Raw genomic sequence first — 26578 nt, forward strand, 5'->3', positions numbered from 1 at the left:
TAAACATTAGTCCCGGAAATTAACAACCTTATTCTCTGAAATTTCTTTATCCTGACTTTATCCAAATTCTCTGTCCTAGTTTTAGAGCAATGATTTCTTTATGAATGTTTTTTTTTACATTTTTATATGTTTAAGAGGTGATGAAAAAAGATACATTAAAAAATCTTAACGCATTTGCTGTTCATATTTCAGATGATTATATGGCATAAGAAATATACTTGAATAAACTCTTTGTTGGTCATGCAAGGTCATGCAGGTCCGGTGAGCTAAGTATATGTAAGTATATATAAGTGAGTATAAAAATATATATTATTCATATATATTATTCATAACATAACTATGTTTTAAGAAGTTTTTTTTGTTGCCACCGTTTGAGGCTTTAGTTATAAAAATATTAAAACTGTCAGATATTTCATGATATTCCATTTTTTTGGACTTCCTGAGGCTCCTCCCACTTCTCCTCCTCCCGCTGGCCGCCATGGCCACGCCCCCCGAGAGAGGAGAGTTTCCAAGGGAATAAGAGAGGAGAAAAGCAGACTTAGGAGAAAGTTTGTTGTGTCGAAAAGCCTTGGGTGTCACCCAGGCTGGGGAGGACGAGGTGCAGTGGAGTGGACAGTCGCGCGGTGCCGTGAAGTGTCGTGTCGTGCATGCGCAGTGGCGCGTCGTGGACACCGGACAAGAAAGCCTTTGGATTCTGGATTCTCCGTGTGGACTCTTTGGATCTCTCCGGTGTCCACTTCCTGAGCACCCAAATTCAACGCATGACTTTTTCATATTTCATAGAATCAAATACTCTTGAGAAGAAAGGAGCGGAGTTCTCTGTCGGCGTGTTTCCAGGTACGCCAGGATCCCGGAAGTTGGAACCCGCAGCGCAGGTTGCATAGTTGGGCCAAATGGGAAGCTGCTTTATGTTACCTTCAAATGCTCTAAGAAGAAAGAAGTGAAAGCAAAGATGAAGGGCGTGAAGACGAAGTTGTACGTGCTGATGGACGTGCTGTGTGTACTCGTTGGTAAGTTCTGCTCTCTTTGGAAGTACTTGTGTGTACTGTACTGCAGCAGTGGTAGTAGTGTAGCCATGGCAGCCACAGCGTTCAATTAGTATGCAAGAAAACACATTACACGAACTCGTCCACGTCTCTCAACTTGCAAGCAGGATGTGATACTTTTTTTTGGGGGGGGGGCATATTCCCATTCTCCTCCCGACTGCTGCCTGCACTCAACAGGAAGTGGAATGTTTGTTTATGGAAATCTGATATGCATTTTTGTTGGCCAAGAATCCTCACCTAGAAATATCCACTTTTCCGTTTCCAGTGAATGACTCCCAGTGCAAATAGCATCCTTTAATTGCTTTCTCACCCATCCCTCGTTTATCGCGGTTACATGGTTCCCGACCCAACCCCACAAGAGAATTTCCGTGTTGTTATTTTTATAGCTGGCACAGAAAACTGTTTCCGACTTTCTAAATGCCGCCGTGGGGGTTTAAAACATTGTTAGAGCCACGCGGAATAACAATTATTCTTTGTTTACATCACATTGCTAGCTACAGGATCACTGCGGGGACCTAACAGACGGCTATGCAAGCCAGCTAGCTAGTTAGCCTCGCCAATTTATGTATTCTAAACGCAAGACAGTGTTTCAAATAGAATGTTGAACCTGTTCATAACTTTATAAATACGTTTTGTTAAACATTAATAGAGCAATTCAGAGCTACTTTTACACTCCTTGTTGTTTGCATACATCACATTGCTCAGACGATGGTATCACTGCAGGCACATAACAGACGGCTACAGCTAGCATAGCAAGCTAGCGAGCTAACTAGTTAGCCTCTCCAATTTACATATTCAAATTTAAGGAAGTGTTTCAAATAGTGTCTAACTTGTTTGTGACTTTCTTAAATACGTTTTTTAACATTACTAAAGCAATTTAGACATGAAATAGTCACTTTTACACACGGTTGTTTGTTTACAACGCATTGCTCAGGCTGCCGTCATTGTAAGCTAGCGAGCTAACTAGTTAGCCTCTCCAATTTACATATTAAAATTTAAGGAAGTGTTTCAAATAGTGTCTAACTTGTTTGTGACTTTCTTAAATACGTTTTTAACATTACTAAAGCAATTTAGACATGAAATAGTCACTTTTACACACGATTGTTTACAACGCATCGCTCAGGCTGCCGTATCACTGCAGGCACCGCTGACATTGTAAGCTAGCGAGCTAACTAGTTAGCCTCTCCAATTTACATATTCAAATTTAAGGAAGCGTTTCAAATAGTGTCTAACTTGTTTGTGACTTTCTTAAATACGTTTTTTAACATTACTAAAGCAATTTAGACATGAAATAGTCACTTTTACACACGGTTGTTTGTTTACAACGCATTGCTCAGGCTGCCGTCATTGTAAGCTAGCGAGCTAACTAGTTAGCCTCTCAAATTTACATATTCAAATTTAAGGAAGTGTTTCAAATAGTGTCTAACTTGTTTGTGACTTTCTTAAATACGTTTTTTAACATTACTAAAGCAATTTAGACATGAAATAGTCACTTTTACACACGATTGTTTGTTTACAACGCATCACTCAGGCTGCCGTATCACTGCAGGCACCGCTGACATTGTAAGCTAGCGAGCTAACTAGTTAGCCTCTCCAATTTACATATTCAAATTTAAGGAAGCGTTTCAAATAGTGTCTAACTTGTTTGTGACTTTCTTAAATACGTTTTTTAACATTACTAAAGCAATTTAGACATGAAATAGTCACTTTTACACACGGTTGTTTGTTTACAACGCATTGCTCAGGCTGCCGTCATTGTAAGCTAGCGAGCTAACTAGTTAGCCTCTCCAATTTACATATTCAAATTTAAGGAAGCGTTTCAAATAGTGTCTAACTTGTTTGTGACTTTCTTAAATACGTTTTTTAACATTACTAAAGCAATTTAGACATGAAATAGTCACTTTTACACACGGTTGTTTGTTTACAACGCATTGCTCAGGCTGCCGTATCACTGCAGGCACCGCTGACATTGTAAGCTAGCGAGCTAACTAGTTAGCCTCTCCAATTTACATATTCAAATTTAAGGAAGCGTTTCAAATAGTGTCTAACTTGTTTGTGACTTTCTTAAATAAGTTTTTTTAACATTACTAAAGCAATTTAGACATGAAATAGTCACTTTTACACACGGTTGTTTGTTTACAACGCATTGCTCAGGCTGCCATCATTGTAAGCTAGCGAGCTAACTAGTTAGCCTCTCCAATTTACATATTCAAATTTAAGGAATTGTTTCAAATAGTGTCTAACTTGTTTGTGACTTTCTTAAATACGTTTTTTAACATTACTAAAGCAATTTAGACATGAAATAGTCACTTTTACACACGGTTGTTTGTTTACAACGCATTGCTCAGGCTGCCATCATTGTAAGCTAGCGAGCTAACTAGTTAGCCTCTCCAATTTACATATTCAAATTTAAGGAAGCGTTTCAAATAGTGTCTAACTTGTTTGTGACTTTCTTAAATACGTTTTTTAACATTACTAAAGCAATTTAGACATGAAATAGTCACTTTTACACACGGTTGTTTGTTTACAATGCATTGCTCAGGCTGCGCTAGCATTGTAAGCTAGCGAGCTAACAAGTTAGCCTCTTCAATTTACATATTCAAACCTAAAGCTTTTCAAACAGAGTCACTGACCTGTTTATGTTTTTTACATTATTAGAGCCCTGTAGAAGTGGAATAAAACCCAAATTCTCACTTTTACACTGTGATTATTGTTTGCTTAAATCACATTGCAGAGCAAGCTAGCGAGCTAACTTGTTTAAATCTGAATATACAGATTCAGATTTAAAAAGTGTTTCAAACAGAGTCACTAAACTGTTTATGTTTTTAACATTATTTGAGCCCTGTAGAGGTGAAATAAAACCCAAATAGTCACGTTTACACACCTATTATTGTTTGCTTTAGTCCATGTTAATGGTCCATTTGTAGATATTCTAAAAAATGTAATTTAACTAGAAAAATAACAAACAAATACATTTAAAAAAAATAGTAGTAAGTTGGCACAGCAGTAATTTTACAAGAATAAAGTCCAAATATTAAAGTAAAAAGTTGTAATCTAACAAATATTACAAGTAAAAATAATCTTATTTTAGTAGCATACAAATAAATAAAATAAATAAATGTTTTAAAAGTCAAAATTGTATGAAAACAAAGAATGAAAAAAAGTCTTTGGACAATTAGAAAAATTAGTATGTTTTGTCAAAGAAGAATAGAGTCAAATGATGATGGGAATAATGGCATGGTTACGAGAACAACATTTCATTCATTCATTCATTTTCTACTGCTTATCCTCACGAGGATCGCAGGGGGTGCTGGAGCCTATCCCAGCTGTCTTCGGCGAGAGGAGGGGCCTCTCTGGACTGGTGGCTAGCCAATCACAGGGCACATATAGACAAACAACCATTCCCACTCACATTCATACCTATGGACAATTTGGAGTCGCTAATTAACCTAGCATGTTTTTGGAATGTGGGAGGAAACCGGAGTACCCGGAGAAAACCCATGCATGCACGGGGAGAACATGCAAACTCCACACAGAGATAGCCGAGGGTGGAATTGAACCTGTGTGTTCTGTGTGAGGCCTGCGTGTTAACCACTCGGACGCTCTCCAGCCGAGAGGAACATTTACAAGAAGAAAGTTGATGTAGTCGGAAAATGGAAAAAAAACTTTAATTTTATGAGAATAAAGTCAAAATATGAATAGAAAAAAGTTGCAATGATATGAGAATAACCTTTACATTTAATGAGGAATAATAATGTCATTTTAGTAGCATAGAGATGAAATATTGTACTATATATATTTTATGAACTATATTCTATATAATAATTTTTTTGTCATCATATGATGAGAAACAAAAAAATGTCCCTGCACCGACTCTGTGTGTAAAAATGTCAAATTTCAATTTTGAGTGTTGGCCAAAGCTGAAGTGTGGCTGCTGCAGCGATGCAAGAATAACAACCACGCGGCGCGTAATTACACTGACCATCAGCCCTGCAGGGGAAAAAATAGTTTCCGCTTTCGTTGGGAAGTTTTGTGCGTTTTCTTCAACCGTTCATCTTGGCTTGTCATCCTCTTGCTTTTATAAGCTACTGATTGGTGGCTCATTAACTCATTCAATACCAAAGATGTACTTAAACCTTTGTATAAACCCTGATAATGTATTTATACATCTTTTAGGTTTTTTTGCCGAGAGTTGCCAAATAAGAGTTGATCCCTATGCACATGAATAAATAGAATTTTTAAAAGCCGTAAAAACGGCCACAATTATCATCTATTATGGCCGCCGCTCAAGGGGTTGTCTTTTGAAAAACAAGTTGACACCACGTGTATTCCTTGTCGGATCTTTGGGTTGGGTGCATCTGCGTACAGAAAGTGTACATTCGGTTTTGGGATGCACCTCCACAAACCCAGGTAAATGAAAACTCAAAACATTTGGCACAGGAGTATAAGAAAGGTGACTTTGGCGAATGACCTTTCCGAAAACAATGGTATACATGGAAAGGAATATTCCAATCTCTTGTCTACATGCGCCGCTATAATCAAACAGAATAGTCAATGGGGCATGCCCAGTAAAACGTAAACATCAACATCACGTGATACCGACTTCCCCGAGTTTTTCTTTCACTTGTTGGAATAACTCCGTATTGCCAGTTTTTCGTTCGTCCAGTCTTTAAATTTAGTTTGGATCAAAAACAAACTTTCCACAGTAGTCCAGTGCTGATTCATCGCCTCCATTTTTAAAAGTGAAGAACATGCGCTGAAAGAACGCACCCGGGATCAATTTAAACAGGAAAAGATCAAATTCAATCTTACTAATATTTATAATTAAACTCAGGACATGTTTTATATAGATATATATTTTCTTTTTTAAAGACAAACTGGACTTGTGAATAAAGTATAGAAGGGTTTAGATTCTGTTCCACAGATGGCGGTAATGCACACGAAAGCTGCTTGCCAACCGCCAATTAACAATAGAAGAAGAAAAACACCACGATGAAGAAGAAGGCACCCTATATATTTTACACGTAACAGTCCACCTGGTATTATTGTATCTGTAAAATTGTCATGCAATCTGCTATTATTATTTAGTATTTTATATTTATATTTAAATATTTAAAAAATAATAAAATATTACAATAATTACAATAAAATTAAAATAATAATCATTATATTATTATTATGTAAAATATGCAAATATAACAATAATATTATATATAATTAATATAATAATTAGCATTAATATAATAATATAATAATCAGTAGCTCTAATAATAATTATAATAATCTAATAATAATAATAATTATTATTATTATTATAAACAATAATATTTAATTAATAATTTATTTATTATTTTATATTATATTTAAATATTTAAAAAATAATGAAATATAATAATAATTACAATAAAATTAAAATAATAATTATTATATTATTATTATTATGTAAAATATGCAAATATAACAATAATATCATATATAATTAATATAATAATTAGCATTCATATAATAATTATAATAACCATAGTAGTTCTAATCATAATTATAATAATCTAATAATAATATTAATAATAATTATTATAATAATAAATAATAATATTGAATTAATAATTTATTATTTTATATTCATATTTAAATATTTAAAAAAATAATAAAATATTATAATAATTACAATAAAATTAAAATAATAATTATTATATTATTATTATGTAAAATATGCAAATATAACAATAATATTATATATAATTAATATAATAATTAGCATTAATATAATAATTATAATAATCATAGTAGTTCTAATAATAATTATAATAATCTAATAATAATAATAATAATTATTATTATTATGTGCTTGTGTCCCTTTTTTCAGGAGCACTTTGTAAACAACAGACCATGTCAAAAAACGAAATTGATAAAACCATCAAAAGGTTGGCTCAGGCCATGATGCCAGGTTGTATGTTGAGTTTAAATGAAATACTTTGGAAAGATTGGGCGGGCCGTATTCAAACACTTGGCCGGCCGGATGTGGCCCCCGGGCCGTAGTTTGCCCACCCCTGGATTAGACTCTCATCTTTCATCAGGTAAAAAAAGAGTCCAAGTCCTTTTTACATCCAAGTATGCACAAACCACATTCTCATCTAAATTTGGCCCATGCTGACGGATTTCTTTGTCATTCCCACTTTGGTCTGTCAAAGACCGCGAATGAAGATGCACTCGTCCTTTTTTGGCATGTGAACGTTCACAAGAGACAAATAGATGGTGGGTGTTGGCTCGGGTGGTGCCCTAGGGTAGTTGTGTCATTTGTTTGGAGGGGGAGGAGCTTGCTTGCTACACATGATTGGCAGCAAACCACATTCAGCGCACCCTTGAGGCGCAATCGTAGTGTTGCTTTCGAGTAACCAGTTTTTTGTTGACTCGCTAAAAAAACACACCCACATTCCTATTCAACGCAGCGCACATTCAGTGCTGCATCTTTCCTTTGGACACCTCTCATCCAGGCTGGAGTAGGATGTAGCATTTATATGAATATGATGATGTCATGCACTTGTTACTTCGACACAAGGTCTCGGGCCCAACTGCTGAAACGCTGCCTAAACAGGCTTAAAAAATATTATTTTAAAATTGCTTTTTTATTTTTTATTTTAACAATGAATCAAACATTCATTCATTTTCTACCGCTTATCCTCACGAGGGTCACGGTGGTGCTGGAGCCTATCCCGGCTGTCTTCGGGCGAGAGGCGGGGTACATCCTGGACTGGTGGCCAGCCAATCACAGGGCACATATAGACAAACAACCATTCACACTCACTAAAATACCATTTTCACACAATTATTTTTTTTTTCCCGAGAACACAAACTAGTCAGCACCTCTGCTGGTTGTTTACAAAGTGCTCCTGGAAAAAGGGACACAAGCACATAATAATAATAATAATAATAATTATTATTATTATTAGATTATTATAATTATTATTAGAACTACTATGATTATTATAATTATTATATTAATGCTAATTATTATATTAATTATATATAATATTATTGTTATATTTGCATATTTTACATAATAATAATATAATAATTATTATTATAATTTTATTGTAATTATTATAATATTTTATTATTTTTAAAATATTTAAATATAAATATAAAATAATAAATAATAATAGCAGATTGCATGACAATTTTACAGATATTTTACAGATACAATAATACCAGGTGGACTGTTACGTGTAAAATATATAGTCTGCCCCCCCCCCCCCCCCCCTCGTAAATTTAGTTAAAAAGTTTGCCCCCACCCCTGCTTTAACCTTTAACAAGACCACTAAAATGTGGAAAAATCAGTCCTCATTTGACAAGAATACAATCCAAATATTACAAGAAAAAAGCAAAATATAATAAAAATAACACAATTTTATCCTGGAGTTTAAATTTGAAATAATAAACAAAATAATTATGAAAACATTTGTACTTTTTGGAAAATTAGCTTGCAGAAATTGGAAAGAGTTAAGTCCAAATATTATGGAAATAAAGACCTGATGACAAGAAGAAAAGTTGGAGTAGCTGCAAAGGAAACAAAAATTTTTCATTTTATTGGAATAAAGTCAAAACAATACAGGTAAAAGTTGCCATTTGACGAGAATAACGTCATTATTTTATGAAGAAAAATAAGGTCATTATATAAAATTAAAAATTAAAAATTAAAAATTAAAAATTAAAAATTAAAAATTAAAAATTAAAAATTAAAAATTATATAAAGTCTGAGAAACAAAATAATGTTGCCATTGGTTTGGGAAAAATATGACAAGAATAAGGTCATAAAAATCCCAAAATAATATTTCCAAAGAAAAGCAATGTTAGGAGGAGGATCCCCTATGTAGCTGCTATGATATGCTGTGATGTACTAAGCAGTGTATTGTTATTCTCAGGATTTATGTCATATGTGCTGACTGGAGCTTTTTGTCATACGGATGGTTGCCGAGGAACAATATGGCCGCCATAATGACTGGTGCGAGACCTCAGACAAACGCACACTTTCACACGTCGATGATTTACGGAGGCCACACGGTATTTGGCAGCTCCGACGGATCTGAGTGGATTCGTCCACGTCAACTTGACGCTTAAAGACCTGTGTGGTCTCCCTCTTTGATTTTCACCACCAAAGCCACACCGCTCTTTGGCTGGCGGCCGCCCTCCCTCCCGGACCTCTCGGTGACCTCGCACGCCGTCACTGCCTCCCGTCTCATCGTGGCCTCGGGATTAAAAGTGAAGAATGGGGCAGCCGGAGGATTTGCTGTGACTGTTGAAGTTGGGCGTTGCTCTGCTGAATTGGAATTCCAGAGGCCCACGCCGGCCCGGCACTGAGGGCTCAGCACATACCTTCCGCCTTAGTCAGGCCACTCCGGCAGACACATGAGGGGGGGGGGGGTTGTGTTGTAACGCCACGCCGTCTTTTAAATATGTGAACAACCCCCCCGCCCCCACAAAGATGAGAAAGAAGAGGGTGTTTGTATGTTTATGTTTAGTGCAAAACAAAACAACAATGGCTGACTTCAGCGCTTGTGTCGTTGACCACAGCGGGACCCCATTACGTCCACCCCCGCACTGCAGGATATCGAACATTTGTGCATGTTTTTATTGACAATTTCATATGATGAGGCCATCGCCTCATTTTCATTAGACATGCACGATTTTTGATCACCAATTACTTTTTTGTCTATTTTTTATTTCTGCACATAAGATGGACGTAAGATGGACTAGAACAGGGGTGGGCAAACTACGGCCCGGGGGCCACATCCGGCCCGCCAAGTGTTTGAATACGGCCCGCCCAATCTTTCCAAAGTATTTCATGTAAACTCAACATACAACCTGGCATCATGGCCTGAGCCAACCTTTTGATGGTTTTATCAATTTCGTTTTTTGACATGGTCTGTTGTTTACAAAGTGCTCCTGAAAAAAGGGACACAAGCACATAATAATAATAATAATAATAATAATAATAATAATAATAATAATAATAATAATAATAATAATAATTATTATTATTATTCTTATTATTATTATTATTATTATTATTATTATTATTTTAATAATAATAATTATTATTATTAGATTATTAGATTATTATAATAATTATTAGAACTATTATGATTATTATAATTATTATACTAATGCTAATTATTATATTAATTATATATAATATTATTGTTATATTTGCATATTTTACATAATAATAATATAATAATTATTATTTTAATTTTATTGTAATTATTATAATATTTCATTATTTTTAAAATATTTTTTATAAATATAAAATAATAAATAATAATAGCAGATTTATATTTTAATAGCAGACAATTTTACAGATACAATAATACCAGGTGGACTGTTACGTGTAAAATATATAGTCTGCCCCCCCCCCGTAAATTTTGTCATATCAATGCGGCCCGCGAGTCAAAAAGTTTGCCCACCCCTGGACTAGAACAAATTAAGATACCTATTAATTAGTCCTCATGAAATGTCATCACATGACTACTACCAGGAGAACCAGAGTATAGAGGGGGAGGAGCCCCCTGCTGTGGCCCAGCAAGGTGCACTGTATTGGGGCACACGCTCCGAGCATGAGGATGTATTGGCATGTATGATTTCTGCTATCTTTCATAACTCTGTACTCCTCCTCCGCCATTAAGCTCACTTTTTCTCTAAATATTTTTCAATTACAGCAGTTTTTTTTTTCATTTTCACAGTTTTTCAACTATTTCAACTTTATTGTTGTAATAATTATTTTTTTCCATATTTTGTCTTTAATTTTCCACAAAAAATCCAACTTTATTCAGTTTTGGTTGTTCCTAATAATCTTACGACTGCAATTTTTCCCTTCATTAGTATACAGTTTTTTTTCTGTAAATATTTTTTAAATGACCCGATTTTCTGCTGTTTTCTTTTTTTCATTTTCCAACTATTTAAACTTTCTTCCTGTAATTCCAACTTTATAGTCATATTTTATAGAATATTTGGACTTCATTTGGACGTCACATTGTCATTATTTTCACAACCTAATTTATTCATTAATTTAACAAAAAATATTTTTGTTCCTCATGACTACAGCTTAAGGCAGCACGGGAGTTGAGTGGTTAGCGCATAGACCTCACTGCTAGGAGACCAGGGTTCAAATCCACCCTCGGCTGTCTCTGTGTGGAGTTTGCATGTTCTCCCCGTGCATGCGTGGGTTTTCTCCCACATTCCAAAAACATGCTAGGTTAATTAGCGACTCCAAATTGTCCATAGGTATGAATGTGAGTGTGAATGGTTGTTTGTCTATATGTGCCATGTGATTGGCTGGCGAGTCCAGTCCAGGGTGTACCCCGCCTCTCGCTTGAAGACAGTATCACTCGGATACTGTGAACATCCAGCAGCAACACAACATTTTGGCATGACTACTATTTTGATGAAAAATATACTGAACCATGGCTGCATTACCCGAGTTCAATTCCATCAACGGCCATCTCTGTGTGGAGTTTGCATGTTCTCCCCGTGCATGCGTGGGTTTTCTCCCACATTCCAAAAACATGCTAGGTTAATTAGCGACTCCAAATTGTCCATAGGTATGAATGTGAGTGTGAATGGTTGTTTGTCTATATGTGCCATGTGATTGGCTGGCGAGTCCAGTCCAGGGTGTACACGTGTGACCTTGAATCCAAGTGACTTCTGTGTCTCACATGAACACACCCTGAATATGAATATGAATATGAATGGAAGAAATGCAAAGCCAAGCGTGTGTTTTTGCAGCGGAGGAGAATAAAAGACGTGCAGGAGCAGCAGGTTGAGCCAGTGGAGCTCCAGGATCTGCTCCAAGTTGAAACAATCACGTCCCGTTCAGGCCGAGAGCGGACGGAGTGAGATGAGGTTACGGTTTGAAAGGTCCGGCGTAATTTGCACATGCGTGTGCTAAACTGAGCACGGCTTCTATTTCTTCTCCGCCACAGCGGAGGATGATGCTGCCACCAACACAATCACACGCAGGGGGGAGGAGGGGAGGAGGTGGAAGTGCATTCTTGTGTTGTCTCCCTAAATGTCCCCATCCACCCACCTTTGATCCAGTAAAGGAAAGCCTGATCCCGACATCCTGCAGGCTCGTTGGCAGGAGATTATCCCTTTTTAGCCTTGATAAACGTAGCCTGCACTGCTGGACAGAAAGATGTCTGAGTTCAACGCCAACGAGGGGAACTTCTGGCTCTTTAAGTGGCTCTGGTGCCGGGTCGGCCCGGTTTGTGGGGTTGTCTCGTGGTGTCTGGGAGCTTGGAGTTTGTCTGCAGATGCATCTATTTTTGACCTGACCACTACTCTGTGTGTGTGTGTGTGTGGCTGCTTTGTGTCCTCATGTGCAAACACACACACAGCATTTGTTTACATTTTCAAGACACCACACTGTTTTTGTTATAATTAGAATTCCTTCTTCAGAGCATTTATTAACTATTTATTCATCAGATTTTTCCATTTTTTGTCTCACTTTCAGATCATCAAACAAACATAAGCATTTGATGCAATTATCAATGAAACCTTTTATGATGAATGCAGAAAACGCGGCGAAGCTCCATGTTTCTGTGTGAAAAAGTGATTAGCCTAAAGCTAATAAGTAGCTGGGCCACCCTTAGCAGCAACAAGTGCAAACAAAGCCTTTGTGATAACTTGCAATGAGTCTCTTCCAGCTGTGGAGGAATTGTTGTCATTCAGCCACATTTGAGGCTTTTCCAGTATCAAGGACTTTTGAAGGTCATGCCACAGCATCTCAATAGGATTCAGCTCAGGACTTGGACTAGGCCGCTCCAAAGTCTTCGTTTGCTATGTTTGTGTTTTGGATCGCTGTGGGTGTGAATAGTCTTCCAGGTCCTGAAGCAGCAGACCATCACACTACCACCACCGTGTTTTACTGTTGCTATGAAATGCTTTTACACCAGACCACAGAGTATTTTCCCAAAGGTCTTTGGGATCATGAAGATGTTTTCTGGCCCAAATGGAGACCAGCCTTAATGTTCTTTTTGTTCAGCAGTGCTTTTGGTACTTGGAACTCCGCCATTTTTGCCCAGTGTCTTTCTTACAATGGAGTCATGAACACTGACCTGAACTGGGGCAAGCGGGGCCTGCACTTATTTGGATGTTGTTGCGGGGTCTTTTGTGACCTCATGGAGTGGCTCGTGGAAAGGTTCACTACTCTTCCATGTTTTGCCCATTGGTGGATAATGGCTCTCACTGTGGTTGGCTTGAGTCCCACATTGATAGATCTCTGCATAAAGTGTTGAGATGTTTTGTTATTGACTATTTACTTTTGTTTGATGATCTGAAACATACACTCTAAGTGTGACAAACATGCAAAAAAAAAAAAAAAAGAAATCAGGGAAGGGACTAAGACTTTTTCACACCACTGCATATATTTAAGCAAACCCTTTAAGCAGCCCCCAGTGGTTAGCATAAAGTAGGGATCTGTGTAGTTGGTGGCAAACTGGCACACAAACCATAACCAAGCTCAACCTTGCCTCAAAATCTTTTATTAGGTTTTGGCCGGAATTTTCATCAAGTTGACTGCAGCCAATAATTCCTGAATGGGTTTGGTGGAATACGAAGAAAATGTGATGAATGGTAGCACTTTAGCAAAAAGCTTTCGCAATAATCCAACAGTGCCATCATTCATCCTCTTCACTGTTTGTATCCCAGCAGATAAACAACTCGCATACATTTTTTTTTGTGGGCCGATGTCATATTTTCACACAGACGCATGACAGGAATAAGTGAAGTCATATTTGGAATAAAGTGCACATGAAATCTAGTTGGATTCTGATACGGCTCCATGATTCAAATCCATTTATCTTTCTGACATTGAGCCCTTGTCTTTGCCAACGAGGACGCAGAGGTTGCCATCCAACAGCTACAAGCCTTCAATCCATGTCAGGCCCCGAGACAGGATGTCGGCTACAGGCCGGATTCTGTGCCACAAACAGGATTTTGGCAGCGCGAGGAAAAACATGGCGGCCGCTTGAGGCCTGAACGGGGCAGCTCGTGGATGTCTTCCATCCCAAATCATCAAGTCGCTCACAAAGGATGCTTAAATCATCCCCAGGCAGCGGAAAACCAAACTTCCAGCCTGGAAACAATTCATAATTCCAAAAAATAGCATGCGCTTCCCTTTGGAGTGCAGGGTACTTTTTGAGGAAAAAGCAGGAACACATATTGATGAGACATGGAGAAAGAAAAGACTATTTTGATGCGAGCCCAACTCTTGAGCTAAAATGTGAATATGAGCTGTTATTTACCGGCAGGCACAGCCGAGGACAGCCTTTTGGAGGCTCCTGTCAATGTAACCATGGCTGAAGAGCTAGCAGCGCTAGTATTAGCATCAACTGGGTAGTCATAAACACATTAGCAAAACATACTTAGCATACATTACAGCCATCCAATGCAGTTTTCCATATTCCAGTTTTTATTGTTGTTTATCATATTACAATTTTTTTCTATAATATTTCAACGTTATGCTTATAATAATACAATAGTTTTATTTTTCCTTTTATTGAGATATTTTTGAGTAATTTTTTTTTCTTGAAATGTTTTGGCTTTATTCTTGAAAAATTACAGCACTTTTTTCCCCCAACTATTTTCACATTCTTCATATTAATTTTCATCTCGTAAATATGACTTTATTCCCATAGCCAACTTTGTCCGCAACCCAAGTTCCCAGATATTCCAATTTTCTTTGTTGTTTTTTTTTTCCTCCTCATATCACACATTTTCTTTTTCTTCATAACATTACAAAACGTTTCTTGTAAAATTATTACTTTTTTGATGACAAATTTTTCCTCGTAATATTTTGACTTTATTCTCAAGAAATGACGGCTTTTTCCCCAACTGTTTTCACGTACTTTACTCCCATAATAATTAGCCAGTACAACTTTTCCACAACATAATTTCCCAGAAATTCCCGTTTCATTTGTTGTTTTCTTCATTTCTCATAATATGACACATTTTTTATAAAAAATTATAAAAACAAAATCTTGGAAAATTTGTTGTTCATATATTTTTTAATTGACGTACATTTTTCTAATATTTATTCATATTTGTATACATAATTAAGCCAACATGCTGCTGGAGGTTCCAGTTCCTGTTCTATGGTTATCATCACAAAGACGAGACACTTTGATGTGACGTTTGGCGTGATTTGATGACCAAGGTCACCTGATATCTCTCCTTGGCGTGTGGTCTGAAACTGCAGGAGGCGTGCAAGGTGTCCATCAAACATCTTCAGTCCTGCAAAGGATGGTTGTTTGTCCCCCAAAGCAACAACTTCATCCCAGTATAATTTACATTTTTTTTTGTATGATTTTATTTTTATTTAACAATTATTTTTAAAAATGTATTTTTTTTTATTTAAAAAAAGAGCAGGTAGTATTACAGATTTATTGTATTAACATTAGATTTATTGCAGAAATATATATAAGCTTATTCTTGTAGTTGTGTGCATTTAAAAAATAACTTTTTTTACTTAAAAATAGTTTGTGGAATATGATTTTTTTTCTTGACAAAATAAAAAAAAAATCCAAACTTAAATATTCTTATATGTTTCTGTAAAATAATAATAATAATAATAATGGTATGGTTACAACTTGATTCCAGTATTATTAAAATCTGCTATTTAAAAAATGATCGCCTTATCTTATAACACAATACAATGTTTTACTACGGGACCAAGGTCTAATATTTAAAAAATTTATATTACTAGTGGATTTTTGTTGTTTTGAATTGACTTTTCTGATGAATAAATCACGTTTAAATCTGTTAATATTACAGCTTTATTCTAGAAATATATGTAGTAGTATAATAGTTTTTTTTTGTTACCATTTTTTTAAAAGGTATTCACATAAAAGTACAATTATTACTATTTTTATCATTATATTTATATGTTATCAAGTATTTGAAAACATCACTCATAATATAATTTTTTTTGAGGCTTTGAACTAAAAATACAACTTGGATTTTGTCATTTTATGACTTTATTGTGGTAACCTATTGTAGTATTTAGTAACCTGCCACCAATATGATATATGCAGTATAGTGTACATATGTATACTGTATAGAAAATGTGTAAATCTAGTAGTGTGTCCGAGTCGTTACTGTGTTTGCTGATGAGTCAGTTTGTAGTTTTTGTGTGTTTTCACGAGGCCGTCTTTGAGGGTGGGGCCCACTCAGCCTGACCCCGACATCCTCTCGTTTATTTCTCTTGAGTCTCGCTTTCGTTCCTCCAAAGAATGGGAGGAGTCTACTTTACACCGAAACCCGACCCTGATGGCCAGCCGGCTGTCATTAATGCGAGGCTGGACGCCATTTCCACGGAGGCCCGCGTGCCCCTCAAGTGTCGTGATCCGTTGACGCTCACCAGACACTTCATTAGGTACACCTGCGCAAAATGGCTTCGTGCTCCGTTGATGGGGAAATGGAGGCAAATGTTGTCTGGTTGTCATTTGCAGTGGTGCTCACGTTTTGTGTGAGACACGAGACATGCACCATATCTTGGTTTTCAAACCCATTGCCATAACTTTCTGCTCCTAAGACCCACATGGTACCAAAAAACCGAACGTTGTTTTAATGTCTACTTTTTTCACATTTAAAAAAGCCGACAGATCCAAACAGAATGAACAATGTGAGAAGATGACCACCGACGACCCACATGCAGTTGTGGACTCCGATAGAGCAGCTCCACACACTAACCCGCACAGAAAGCTTTCTAGGTCTTCCAGAATCTGCACCTATTTCAGCTGTATTTCCTTGCCTTTTCAAAATTGTCTGTTTTAATTTATTCCACACCCACACCCACTCTGCTGTGATTGTTTACTCCACTCTCGGATAAGAAGTATTTTTCATGTGCATCTTTGATTCAGAGATGGAAATATGCCACATGCACGAGCATAGCCTTTTGGGTGTGAAGGGGTTAAGTCGCATACGAACAGGCAGTTTCTCGGTGAAGCTAATGAGGCTCACACAAGTACATGATACTTGAGTACCATCTAGTGCAGGGGGGGGGCAAACTTTTTGACTCGCGGGCCGCATTGATATGACAAAATTTACGGGGGGAGGGGGGGGGCAGACTATATATTTTACACGTAACAGTCCACCTGGTATTATTGCATCTGTAAAATTGTCATGCAATCTGCTATTATTATTTATTATTTTATATTTATATTTAAATATTTTAAAAATAATAAAATATTATAATAATTACAATAACATTAAAATAATAATTATAATATTATTATTATGTAAAATATGCAAATATAACAATAATATTATATATAATTAATATAATAATTAGCATTAATATAATAATTATAATAATCATAATATTTCTAATAATAATTATAATCTAATAATAATAATTATTATTATTATTATTATGTGCTTGTGTCCCTTTTTTCAGGAGCACTTTGTAAACAACAGACCATGTCAAAAAATGAAATTGATAAAACCATCAAAAGGTTGGCTCAGGCCATGATGCCAGGTTGTATGTTGAGTTTAAATGAAATACTTTGGAAAGATTGGGCGGGCCGTATTCAAACACTTGGCGGGCCGGATGTGGCCCCCGGGCCGTAGTTTGCCCACCCCTGATCTAGTGGTTCAATGTGAATCACACCTCTTGTGACAATAATTAATGAAAAAATGGTAAAAAAAAATGTCGTCGGCAATAGGGAGGCTGACATCAATGCAGCACCTCGGCAGGCATCATCGATTAAACTTTTTGCTGGGACCAAAAAAATAGCTGGGTTATTTTTTAAGCTGTAATATTAACAGATTTTATGCTCAAATTTAAAAAAAAATCATTTAGATCATATAAATATTAGGAAGTATTACTCTGCTGTTTCCTGATACATCTTTCTTACACCATTTTTCTTTTCAGAAAATAATCAAGAAATAATCAGTTCCCCTCCATATTGTTAATTACCGGACAAATCTTTATTTTATCTCCATATTTAAATTCCTCGACCTTGAAAACATACCATGGAAAGGTTTGAATGACTTAAAAAATGCTAACATGCTAATGTTACCATGCTCATACCTAGGATAATAGCGTTAAGTGTTTTAAATGCCTACCTCTGAAAATGCTATAAAAAGTTAGTATAATTATGTTAGCATGCTAATGGTAGTATGCTAACACCGAGCATGATAACGCTGTCATTTTTAAATTAATGAAAATTGCCAAAAAAATGGTATGCTCATTTTGCCATGTCAGCAATGCCAACATGTTAATGTTAGCTAACAAACAGCAAAAAATGCTACTATGCTGATGTTATTATGCTAACATGTTAACACCGAGCTTGATTGTGTCAAGTGTTTGAATAAGTGTCTACCCATGGCTAAAAGCCTTATTATGCTAATATTAGCATGCTAGCAATGCTAACATTAGCATGTTAACACCTACCATAATAGTGTGTACCTATGCAAATGGATAAAAAAATGCTTGTATGTTAGTATGCTAGCAATGTTAACATGCTAACGTTAGCATGCAAACACTCAATGTTATCTTTTAGAGCATTTCCCAAATGGTTGAATTGTGTCCCTGGTGATTGACATTTGGGTGTTTTGCTACAGCGGCACTGCCCTTCATCGTCATGACCATCGTCTTCAAACCTTACCAGAGGGGGGTGTACTGCGACGACGAGAGCATCATGTACCCGCTGAAGCCGGACACCATCAGCCACAGCATGCTGGCGGCCGTCACCATCTCCTGCACGGTGGTCATTGTACGTTACATCAAGGAGAAATCAGCTGATCCGAAATTCAAAAATAAAAACATGACCGCCTTCTTCTTGCACTCAGATCTCTTCTGGAGAGGCTTATCTGGTGTACAGCAAGCGGATTTACTCCAATTCCCACTTCAACCAGTACGTGGCGGCGCTCTACAAGGTCGTGGGCACCTTCCTGTTTGGAGCCGCCGTCAGCCAGTCGCTCACCGACCTCGCCAAGTTCACCATCGGCCGCCCGAGGCCCAACTTCATAGCGGTGTGCGCGCCCCGGGTGTGCACGGGCTACATGCAGGAGATCAACTGCACGGGCAAGACGCCTGACGTCACGGAGTCGAGGTAAGCCGATGAAGAGGTGGATAGCACGAAACCCAACCAGGCAGGTGACGACATGAGGATAGCATGTGTAACGTATAGAATGATGTCTTCCTCTCCAGGTTGTCCTTCTACTCGGGTCACTCGTCCTTTGGCATGTACTGCATGCTCTTCCTGGCGGTAAGCACCCTTTCTTTTACTTTTCTGAGGGGAATGAACATACGTAGCCTACTAGCAGTACAGTTCTAAAACACCAAATTTACCGACATGCTGTATCATATTGTATTATCATTTTTGCTAACAGTATTTTTTTTAATATATTGCAATCTACTAATATAATTTCTGCTATACTCATCTTAACTCTGTGTGTATGCTAGTGGCCCCGCCTCCACCCACTGAAACAAAGAGACGGTATGATTGACAAAAGTATGGAGGACCAAAACTGCCAAAATAATAAATAAATAAAAGTGGAAATAAAAACAAAAATGAAAAAAAAAGAAAAAATTAAATACAAAAAAATAAATATAAATGGAAATAAAAAATTTTGAATCTTCATTTTTGTATTTATTTTTGCTTTTATTTATTTATTTATTTATGTATATATTTTTTATTTTTGTTTTTATTTCCATTTATATTTAATTTTTTGTATTTAATTTTTTGATTTTTTTTTGATGCACCTAGTCGATTTTCGCACTCACATGTCGATCAACCAATAGGCAAACAGTTCAACCCAAGACACACTTAGGACCGCCCCCTCATTTGAATAGTTTTTCCTTCTGCATTTCTATGAGGACCAAAACTGCCAAAATAATAAATAAATAAATAAATAAAAGTGAAAATAAAAACAAAAATGAAAAAAAAATCAAAAAATTAAATACAAAAAATAAATATAAATGGAAGTAAAAACAAAAATAATAAAATATATACATAAATAAATAAATAAAAGTGGAAATAAAAACAAAAATGAAAAAAAAAAGAAAAAATTAAATACAAAAAATAAATATAAATGGAAATAAAAAATTTTGAATCTTGTTTTTCATTTTTGTATTTATTTTTGCTTTTATTTATTTATTTATTTATGTATATATTTTTTTATTTTTGTTTTTATTTCCATTTATATTTATTTTTTTGTATTTAATTTTTTGATTTTTTTTTTTGATGCACCTAGTCGATTTTCGCACTCACATGTCGATCAACCAATAGGCGAACAGTTCAACCCAAGACACACTTAGGACCGCCCCCTCATTTGAATAGTTTTTCCTTCTGCATTTCTATGAGGACCAAAACTGCCAAAATAATAAATAAATAAATAAATAAAAGTGAAAAAAAAACATCGAAAAATTACATACAAAAAATAAATATAAATGGAAATAAAAACAAAAATAATAAAATATATACATAAATAAATAAATAAATAAATAAAAGCAAAAATAATACAACAATAAAAAACAAGATTCAAAAATTTAAAAAAAAATTATTTCTGTTTTTATTTCCATTTATATTTATTATTTATATAAAAGTTATTATTTATATAAAAGTGGAAATAAAAACAAAAAAGAAAAAAAAAGAAAAAATTAAATACAAAAAATAAATATAAATGGAAATAGAAAAAAATATTTTTTTTTTAATTTTTCAATCTTGTTTTTTATTTTTGTATTTATTTTTGCTTTTATTTATTTATTTATTTATTTATATATTTTTTTATTTTTGTTTTTATGATATTTATTTTTTTGTATTTAATTTTTTGATTTTTTTTTTCATTTTTGTTTTTATTTTCACTTTTATTTATTTATTTATTTATTATTTTGGCAGTTTTGGTCCTCCATAGATAATAGTCCCCAGATGGGCTTTACGCCGGGGAAAGCCAAAAAAAGCTGGGCAGGAAGAATGTGGATGCTGTCACAAAAACATGTCCGTCTTTCCAGACATACGGTATTCCACACCCACAGCACGGCTTGCAGGAGGCCAAGCAAAGCAGCGTGGTCACCGGCGGTGTGGAGGTGTGGAGGTGTGATGCCAACTTGGCACCTTCACCGGCAGACCTGCTCACTCTTCCACTGCCAGCTTTTTATCGCTGGTGCTCAGATGGCTTCATGGGCCAAGACAGGATTCTTAGCCGTGGAAAGTCATTCCAAAGTCGAACTGGCTCAGCCAAGCGTCTCGGATCCATTGTCCTCGTTTGGGCTTCCTGCAGGCCCAAACTCTGGGCCGGATTAGCAAGTGGTCCCATCCAGTGGGTGAAAAGGATGCAAGACACGTGTCGGTGTGGAGCAGTAAATACACACAGAGACTAAACCATCATCTTCCTCTTTCCTAGATTCATCTAGACTTACCACAAAGTGGAATTACTCCCGCCAGTCTTGTTGGGGAATAAGACAGCAAAATATCACGTCCATCTCCATCGTGTCCATGGAAATATTTACAATATTACCACATTATTCTGAGAAAATTACCTCATGAAAACTTTTTCTCTTAATACTTTCACTTCTAAAATGTTGATTTGGGAGGGGGGGGCAAGCCATTTATTTAGGGGGGTGTACTCATTTCTGGATGCATAGTACTCATTTCTGGATGCATAGTACTCATTTCTGGATGCATAGTACTCATTTCTAAATGCATAGTACTCATTTCTAAATGCATAGTACTCATTTCTGGATGCATAGTACTCATTTCTAAATGCGTAGTACTCATTTCTAAATGCGTAGTACTCATTTATGGATGCATAGTACTCATTTATGGATGCATAGTACTCATTTGTAAATGCATAGTACTCATTTCTAAATGCGTAGTACTCATTTCTAAATGTGTAGTACTCATTTCTGGATGCATAGTACTCATTTCTAAATGCATAGTACTCATTTCTAAATGCATAGTACTCATTTCTGGATGCATAGTACTCATTTCTAAATGCATAGTACTCATTTCTGGATGCATAGTACTCATTTCTAAATGCATAGTACTCATTTCTAAATGCGTAGTACTCATTTCTAAATGTGTAGTACTCATTTCTGGATGCATAGTACTCATTTCTGGATGCATAGTACTCATTTCTGGATGCATAGTACTCATTTCTAAATGCATAGTACTCATTTCTGGATGCATAGTACTCATTTCTGGATGCATAGTACTCATTCCTAAATGCATAGTACTCATTTCCGGATGCATAGTATTCATTTCTGGATGCATAGTACTCATTCCTAAATGCATAGTACTCATTTCTGGTTGCATAGTACTCATTTCTGGATTCATAGTACTCATTTCTGGATACATAGTACTCATTTCTAAATGCATAGTACTCTTTTATGGATGCATAGTACTCAATCCTAAATGCATAGTACTCATTTCTGGATGCATAGTATTCATTTCTGGATGCATAGTACTCATTCCTAAATGCATAGTACTCATTTCTGGATGCATAGTATTCATTTCTGGATGCATAGTATTCATTTCTGGATGCATAGTACTCTTTTATGGATACATAGTACTCATTTCTAAATGCATAGTACTCTTTTATGGATGCATAGTACTCATTCCTAAATGCATAGTACTCATTTCTGGATGCATAGTACTCATTTCTGGATGCATAGTACTCATTTCTAAATGCATAGTACTCATTTCTGGATGCATAGTACTCATTTCTGGATGCATAGTACTCATTTCTAAATGCATAGTACTCATTTCTAAATGCATAGTACTCATTTCTGGATGCATAGTACTCATTTCTAAATCCATAGTACTCATTTCGGGTTGCATAGTACTCATTTCTGGATGCATAGTACTAATTTCTGGATACATAGTACTCATTTCTAAATGCATAGTACTCTTTTATGGATGCATAGTACTCATTCCTAAATGCATAGTACTCATTTCTGGATGCATAGTATTCATTTCTGGATGCATAGTACTCATTCCTAAATGCATAGTACTCATTTCTGGTTGCATAGTACTCATTTCTGGTTGCATAGTACTCATTTCTGGATGCATAGTACTCATTTCTGGATACATAGTACTCTTTTATGGATGCATAGTACTCATTCCTAAATGCATAGTACTCATTTCTGGATGCATAGTACTCATTTCTAAATGCGTAGTACTCATTTCTAAATGCTTTGTACTCATTTCTAAATGCATAGTACTCATTTCTGGATGCATAGTACTAATTTCTGGCTGCATAGTACTCATTCCTAAATGCATAGTACTCATTTCTGGTTGCATAGTACTCATTTCTGGATGCATAGTACTAATTTCTGGATACATAGTACTCATTTCTAAATGCATAGTACTCTTTTATGGATGCATAGTACTCATTTCTGGATGCACAGTATTCATTTCTGGAAGCATAGTACTCATTCCTAAATGCATAGTACTCATTTCTGGATGCATAGTATTCATTTCTGGATGCGTAGTACTCATTTCTGGATACGTAGTACTCATTTCTAAATGCGTAGTACTCATTGGTGCCCATCTCTGGATGGGTGGTGCCCATCTCTGGTGGGTGGTGCCCATCTCTGGTGGGTGGTGCCCATCTCTGGTGGGTGGTGCCCATCTCTGGTGGGTGGTGCCCATCTCTGGTGGGTGGTGCCCATCTCTGGATGGGTGGTGCCCATCTCTGGATGGGTGGTGCCCATCTCTGGTGGGTGGTGCCCATCTCTGGATGGGTGGTGCCCATCTCTGGATGGGCGGTAGTCATTTAACAGCACCAGTGCCCACAGACGTGATCATAAAGTGGGAGGTCTTCTCCACCCTACCAACGTTTGACTAAACAGAAAGATTCCTCCATCAACATGGTTCTTCCCTTGACCTCCAGTATTCTTCTCCCCGTCTTCCACAGCTCTACGTGCAGGCCCGGCTGGTGGCCAAGTGGGCTCGCCTCCTCCGACCCACCATCCAGTTCTTCTTGGTGGCCTTCGCCGTGTATGTGGGCTACACGAGGGTCTCCGATTACAAGCACCACTGGAGCGACGTGCTGGTGGGGCTGCTGCAGGGGGCGCTGGTCGCCGCGCTCAACGTCAGTTCCCAAACGCTTTTTGCCGCGTCTTAAAGCTACGATAAGTAATACCTGAGAATAATACCATAGTTACAGCAGGGTTGTTGCCATGGCAACCGTGCATCGCTAATATTAGTGCACCAAACATTCCAATTTTTTTCCATAAAGCATGAAGTTGAATAACAAGATCACACAAATGGACCAACCCAGTTTGGTATATGAAATATACTGTATACTCCTTATACTATTTATGATTACTTATATGGGTATAAAAGAAGCACGTCATAAGACTGCACATGTATTTATATGTTCCATATATTTCTATGACTGGCTCCAGACAGGAAGTAGTACTAAGTGACTTTGTGGAAAGCCACATCCATCCATGTCTGGTCCAATTGTGGTGTCGCCCCTCGCAGGTGCGCTTCGTGTCCGACTTCTTTAAGAAGCGATCGCCGCGCCGCGTCAAGCCAGAGCACGGCCAAAGCGAGGAACCCGAGAGGAAACCCAGCCTTCAGTTTGTGGACTCGGAGCACGCCAACCATTACAACTGCCACCCGGTGTAATGGAGCAACCCCCCCCCCCCCCCCCCCCACCCCACAAACCTGTGTGAGACCGACCCAAACGGACACGAACCCCGCCATGTTGGATGAAACATCCGACTTGTCACTCATCGTCTTGCGGCAACCACTGCCCCCTCACCCCCCCCCCCTCTCCATGCCGACCCCCCCCCCACCTTTAATCCGCTTCCCACGACCACTAGACTGACTGTGGGGGCTGCTTGCACCTGGTGCCTCCTCTCACAAGCACCACTTCCTTTTCATCCTGGAGGGGGGCGGAGCAAACGAAGACGTCATTATTGATGTTGAAGGCAACATTGGATGACCTTCATGATCATCATCACCATCATCTTCTTATCTTATCTTCCAACTTACTTCATCCACGTCACATCGGCAGACACTTCATTAGGTACACCTGAGCAAGATCATGACATCCAATCCAGTCTAAATGTGCTTTTTAACATGAGTAGAGCCCTCTGTACATGGCAGGTTTTCAAACAGGTTTTCTATGTCTTATTTCGTCTTATTATGTCTACTATATTGGTAATAGGAGTGTAAAGGTGACTATAGGGGTGTTATTTCATGTCTAGAGGGCTCTAATCATGTTAAAAGCATATTTATAAGATGGTAAACAGGTTTTCTATGTCTTATTTCGTCTTATTATGTCTACTATATTGGGTAATAGGAGTGTAAAGGTGACTATAGGGGTGTTATTTCATGTCTAGAGGGCTCTAATCATGTTAAAAGCATATTTATAAGATGGTAAACAGGTTTTCTATGTCTTATTTCATCTTATTATGTCTACTATACTGGGTAATAGGAGTGTAAAGGTGACTATAGGGGTGTTATTTCATGTCTAGAGGGCTCTAATCATGTTAAAAGCATATTTATAAGGTGGTAAATAGGTTTTCTATGTCTTATTTCGTCTTATTATGTCTACTATACTGGGTAATAGGAGTGTAAAGGTGACTATAGGGGTGTTATTTCATGTCTAGAGGGCTCTAATCATGTTAAAAGCATATTTGTAAGGTGGTAAACAGGTTTTCTATGTCTTATTTCGTCTTATTATGTCTACTATATTGGGTAATAGGAGTGTAAAGGTGACTATAGGGGTGTTATTTCATGTCTAGAGGGCTCTAATCATGTTAAAAGCATATTTATAAGATGGTAAACAGGTTTTCTATGTCTTATTTCGTCTTATTATGTCTACTATACTGGGTAATAGGAGTGTAAAGGTGGCTATAGGGGTGTTATTTCATGTCTAGAGGGCTCTAATCATTTTAAAAGCGTCTTTACAAGGTGGTAAACAGGTTTTCTATGTCTTATTATGTCTACTATATTGGGTAATAGGAATGTAAAGGTGACTATAGGGGTGTTATTTCATCTCTAGAAGGCTCTAATCATGTTAAAAGCATCTTTACAAAGTGGTAAACAGGTTTTCTATGTCTTATTATGTCTACTATATTGGGTAATAGGAGTGTAATGGTGACTATAGGGGTGTTGTTTCATCTCTTGAGGTCTCTAATCATTTTCAGAAGCATATTAAGATGGTGGAAAAAGGAATAAGGAATGCTACTTGGTGTAAACGGTCTGGAACCAATGAACGGCCATAAATGATAAACATATATATATATATATATACTATATATATATATATATATATATACATATACACTGCCCTTAATGTCTGGTTCATTTGAGCAACTGTTCTCAAGTATGACTAGAAAGAGCGTTGCCTCCAGCCACAGTTGGTGTTTGAGCAGATTTTGTATTTGCAAACGATGGATGTCATGAGATTGTTTCGGTGTACTACTTGATGATACTGTATGAGTTGTTGTATTTGTACTGCATCTTCCAGCAATGTGGCTTACTGCATATACTGCATACCACTACTACCAC

General features: G+C 36.8%; 1 protein-coding gene across 1 annotated transcript; it reads left to right on the plus strand.

The window, feature by feature from the left end:
* The first annotated feature begins 507 nt into the window (after positions 1–507).
* plpp2b (phospholipid phosphatase 2b) lies at positions 508–24700 on the plus strand. The gene is made up of 6 exons (XM_058073645.2): positions 508–1010; positions 18669–18820; positions 18897–19159; positions 19258–19315; positions 23967–24143; positions 24539–24700. Exons 1-6 carry the CDS (start codon positions 953–955, stop codon positions 24683–24685), a joined length of 855 nt encoding a protein of 284 aa, XP_057929628.2. The 5' UTR covers positions 508–952; the 3' UTR covers positions 24686–24700.
* The last annotated feature ends 1878 nt before the right edge of the window (positions 24701–26578 follow it).

The sequence above is a fragment of the Doryrhamphus excisus genome, linkage group LG4 (genome assembly GCF_037039965.1).
Source record: "Doryrhamphus excisus strain RoL-2023G ecotype Guam linkage group LG4, RoL_Dexc_Guam_v1.1, whole genome shotgun sequence".
Lineage (NCBI taxonomy): Eukaryota > Metazoa > Chordata > Actinopteri > Syngnathiformes > Syngnathidae > Doryrhamphus > Doryrhamphus excisus.